The sequence below is a fragment of the Eschrichtius robustus genome, chromosome 17, assembly GCF_028021215.1.
Source record: "Eschrichtius robustus isolate mEscRob2 chromosome 17, mEscRob2.pri, whole genome shotgun sequence".
Taxonomy (NCBI): domain Eukaryota; kingdom Metazoa; phylum Chordata; class Mammalia; order Artiodactyla; family Eschrichtiidae; genus Eschrichtius; species Eschrichtius robustus.
In genome coordinates this window covers 85,347,555-85,351,511 of record NC_090840.1, presented here as the reverse complement: position 1 = coordinate 85,351,511, position 3,957 = coordinate 85,347,555, and the positions used below count along the sequence as shown (strand labels likewise).

At 66.5% G+C, this 3,957-nt stretch overlaps 1 protein-coding gene across 1 annotated transcript; it reads left to right on the top strand.

Moving 5' to 3' along the window:
• The first annotated feature begins 1,261 nt into the window (after positions 1-1,261).
• Positions 1,262-2,652, top strand: LY6D (lymphocyte antigen 6 family member D). The gene is made up of 3 exons (XM_068526062.1): positions 1,262-1,313; positions 2,103-2,201; positions 2,417-2,652. The coding sequence occupies exons 1-3, from the start codon at positions 1,262-1,264 to the stop codon at positions 2,650-2,652; spliced, it is 387 nt and encodes a 128-aa protein (XP_068382163.1).
• The last annotated feature ends 1,305 nt before the right edge of the window (positions 2,653-3,957 follow it).

Here is a 3,957-nt window from a genome sequence, read left to right as displayed (position 1 = left end):
AGGCTGGCCCAGATCCCCACAGCAGGCGCTGCCCCACCAGACCCTCAGGGGCGTGTCCACCGGCAGGTTGGGCTGCTGGCGGCAGCCCAGGGCTGACCTCCGTCGGTGCCCCGGCCCCACTCGGCGTCATCACAGCCTGCCTCTGCGGGTCCCACCCGCACCTCCCAGCAGGGTTTGCCGGGCACATCGGAGAAGTAGTGGGGTCCCAGGGCCAGCAAGCAGACAGGGAAACCTGCGGGGAGAGGGGCAAGGGAAGGGGGAGCCTATGCGCAGAGGCCCAAGTCCCTCCTGTGAGCACTGCCAGAAGGGGAAGGTGGGACGGGATCTGCCCGGCACCCCCCAGCCGAACCCCGCACCAGGCGGGACCCTAGGCCTGGCCTGGAAGAGCACACTGTCTTTCAGGACCAAAGCAGACACAGAGAGCAATTGTCACAAAGCAGGATGCGGGCAGCTGCTGGAGGAGGGCCGGGCTGGAGCATGGCAGAGGGAGCACTTGGTGAGGAGGGGTCCCGGGGCCTGGAAAGATGGGAGGCAGGGGTGGTGGAGACGATGGGGGGTTGCGTCTTTGCCTCCACACCACCCCCTCCCCAGCAGTCCAGCCCCTGCCCCTCCTCCAAAGCCCCAGGTCCCGCTGGACTTCACAGCCCTCACCCAGTCGGTGCTCACCTCTCCGCAGGCACATCTGGCATCCACGTCCCTGCCCCGAGGGCTTCTCTTTCCCCTTCTCCCCCAGGTCCAGACATCTTAGTGAACACTTCACTTCCCCAGGGTCTTTTCCCCAGGACCCCTGGGGGTCAACCTAGCAACCCAGAGCCCCCGGGAGCCCAAGAATGCAGGGCCTGAGCCTCCCTCCTGCACCACGCCCCTTGGCCCCAGCACAGCGCTGGGCACCCCCACGGCACCCACACAGGCTTGGGACTCTGTGACCCTATCTGAGGGTGGAAGTCAGAGACAAAGTGGAAGGTCAAAGACAAAGTGACCAGAGCTGGGCAGAGGACAGAGAGAGGAGGTGGGCTGCAGAGCCAGCTGAGGCCTTTGTCCACAGCCCAGAGAGGGGCAGGCGGCGGGGTGGGGGTGGGGTGGGGTGGGGGTGGAGCGGGGGCAGGGATCCCTCCAGCTGGCAGGGCAGAGGTGTGCCTCGCTGGAGGGCGTGGGCCAGGCAGGGAGGGGCCGCTTCCCGCTCCTCCCTCCCACCAGCACCTGTCCCAGCTATAAGGCCTCTGGAGAGGAGGGGCTCCCACTGTTCCCGGGAACGCCCGAGATGAAGACAGCCCTGCTGTTCCTTGTTGCCCTGGCTGTGGCTTCTGGGCCAGGTGAGGGGCTGGCTGGGGGCTGGGGGCAGTGGGGAGCTGGACCCCGGAAGCCTGGAGTTGCTCACCTCTAGGCACAGAGAACGTCGGCGTTGTGAACCCTAGAACAAAGTGAACCCCGCATCTTAACTTTGTGGGATCACAGACTTAATATTTCAGAATCAGAGAATCAACCCTGAGAATCAGACATTCTGAGAAGGAGCGATGCTGGGAGTTGTCTTGAGATGCCTCTCCTGGGGAAAGACAGATACCCAGGGTTCAGCCCCTGATCCCCCTCTCCAGGGCCCAGGGCCCTCCTGGGTCACCCTTCACCCTCCCTCCCGTAGGCTCAGCATGGCCAACCTGACAGCCTCCGGGACCCCAACGCAGCCTCAGGTCCTCACCAGGGGCTGCCCACCAGGAGACAGCCCCCAGGGTGGGGACCGCAGCCAGGTCCTGTGAGCCACTGTTAGCAAATTCCAGAGCCTCTGATGCCCCTGGGGAAGGGTCTTCAGTGCACCACATACTGGCCACCTCCTCACTGGTCCTGTAGGGATGCCCGGCACTGGACAGCTCCTCCGGGTGGGGTGCCAGGGCCCCAGCAGACAGGGACTGTCACCTCCTGCCTCCTGAGGCTGTGTGCAAGATCTGAACCCTGGCGGGGCCCAGGGGCCTCAGAGGGGACTGGCCTAGGGCAGGGGTGGCAGAGGGCTCTGTCCAGGAGGAGTCTTTTCCGGCAGTAAACCCAGGCCTCCCTGTCTCCCTGGGAGGTCTCCCTGGGGCCTGCTGAAACCCCTACACCCTCGCCCCCAGCCCAGGCTCTCCGCTGTCACATATGCACAAGCTCCACCAACTGTAAGGAACCTCAGACCTGCTCAGTCAACTCAAAATTCTGCAGGACCGTGACCAAGGGTGAGCGATCTGGGGGAGGGGAAAGGGGCCCCTGCAGGACACTCCAGGGCTCTGTCCCGGTGTCCCAGGGCTTGGACGATCATCCCTGGGGAGGATGGTGGGAGTGATCTCGGTGACCGTCCGGTCACGGTGGCGATGGAAGCTGGGAACTGGTACTTGGGAGGCCCTGGGGGTCGGAGGTGCTGCCTGGCCTGACCTCGCCCACCCGTCCCCAGTGGAGCCCCTATCTGGGAACCTGGTGGTGAAGGACTGCGCGGAGTCGTGCATGCCCACGCACAACCTGCAGGGCCAAGTCAGCAGGGGGTCCTCGTCCACCCTGTGCTGCCTGAGCGACCTGTGCAACGAGAATCTGGAGAGCGCTGCGCCCGCCCGCTCCCTGCTCACCAGCGCCCCCCTCGGCCTGGCGCTGGCCCTGGGCCTCCTCGCCCTCACCTGGGCCCCCAGCCTGTGACCCTCGGGACCGGGGCCCCACCCCCTCCTCTCCCTGGCCAGGATGGGGGCTCCCCTGGAAGGTCTAGGGCAGGGCGGCGGTGCGGCACGAAGAGCTGCTGGCTTGGAGCCGCGCCTCCCCCAGCACAAGAGGACGCCCTTCCCTGAGCAGCGGGGGGAGGAGGGGGCACAGGAGGCATTCGGCTCCCTTCAGGCTTCGTATTCATTCTGTTTGGTTTCCGTTTATTTTTCTAACCAAAGCCCTGCACAGGAATAAATGGTTGCAAACCAGTGTGGTCGTGTCTGTGCTGGTTCCGGGAGTAGAGGGGGTGGGGAGGAGCCATCCACACACACAGGCCCCCAAGTCCCCGGGTTTGTCACCCAGGGCCAGTCTTGGCAGCGTGCATGATGCCTGGAGGGCCACCGTCACCCTTCACCCCTGGAGGGGACACGACCCTCCCCAGGCACCTCCTCTGCAGCCCCAGACAAGGAGGGCCCTCCTGGGGGAGGCCTGAGTGGGTGCGCCGGCAGAAGCGTGTCAGTGGAGCAGTGATGGCGAGGCCATAGCTCCTCACCTGGCAGCCACCAGCCTGCCTGAGACCACGCGGTGGAGCCCCTCCCTGCAGGGCCGCCCCGCCCACCCTGCCAGCCCTTCCCCCACCCCTCACGGCCAAGCCCCGCCTGCCCAGGCTCGCCCGGGTCCCACCTTGTCCTACCAGGTGACCTTGAGCAACACCCTCTGCCCGCGGCAGTTCTCTCCCGCTCCGCGCTCCCTTGGGCTGCGATCCGACCGTAGCTCCTGCTGCGGCGGGAATATTCCGAGGACCAGCGCGCCCCCCGCGGTGGCCCCCGGAGAGCCGGGCCTTGGGAGGAGCTGCCAAGGGGGGATGGATGCCTCTCCCCTCCCTCAGAGCCCACTCTGTGCCCTCGGCACCCGGCGCCCGGGGCAGGGAGTGGGAAGGCCGGCTCAGACGCGCGGGCCACTGAGGTCGGACAGAGGGGCGGGGACGCACAGGGCGCGGACCATCCCGAGTCCTCGGGATATCCCACAGCAGGCCGGCTGTGCGGCTGGGATTGGAATCAAGAGGTGGGGGGCAGGGACATCCGCCTCCGGAGAGAGGCCAGCTGGAGCCAGGGAGGAAAGTGCCTCCTGGTGCCAAACTCCGGAGAAGACCCCTCACCCCCACCTGGAGGCCACGGGTGCAGTCAGCAAACTTCCGGGGGCAGAAGGAGGAGGAGGCCGCCACACGGGGTCAGGGAAGGCTCCGCAGAGCGGCCATCCCTAAAGGGACAACCGAGGCCACCTGGGCCCCGGGTTAGAAATCCC

Coding starts and splice junctions, on each gene's coding strand:
- LY6D (XM_068526062.1), top strand. CDS start 1,262: ATGAAGACAGCCCTGCTGTTCCTTGTTGCCCTGGCTGTGGCTTCTGGG. Junction 1,314..2,102: donor GGCTGTGGCTTCTGGGCCAG/GTGAGGGGCTGG, acceptor CCTCGCCCCCAG/CCCAGGCTCTCCGCTGTCAC. Junction 2,202..2,416: donor CTGCAGGACCGTGACCAAGG/GTGAGCGATCTG, acceptor ACCCGTCCCCAG/TGGAGCCCCTATCTGGGAAC.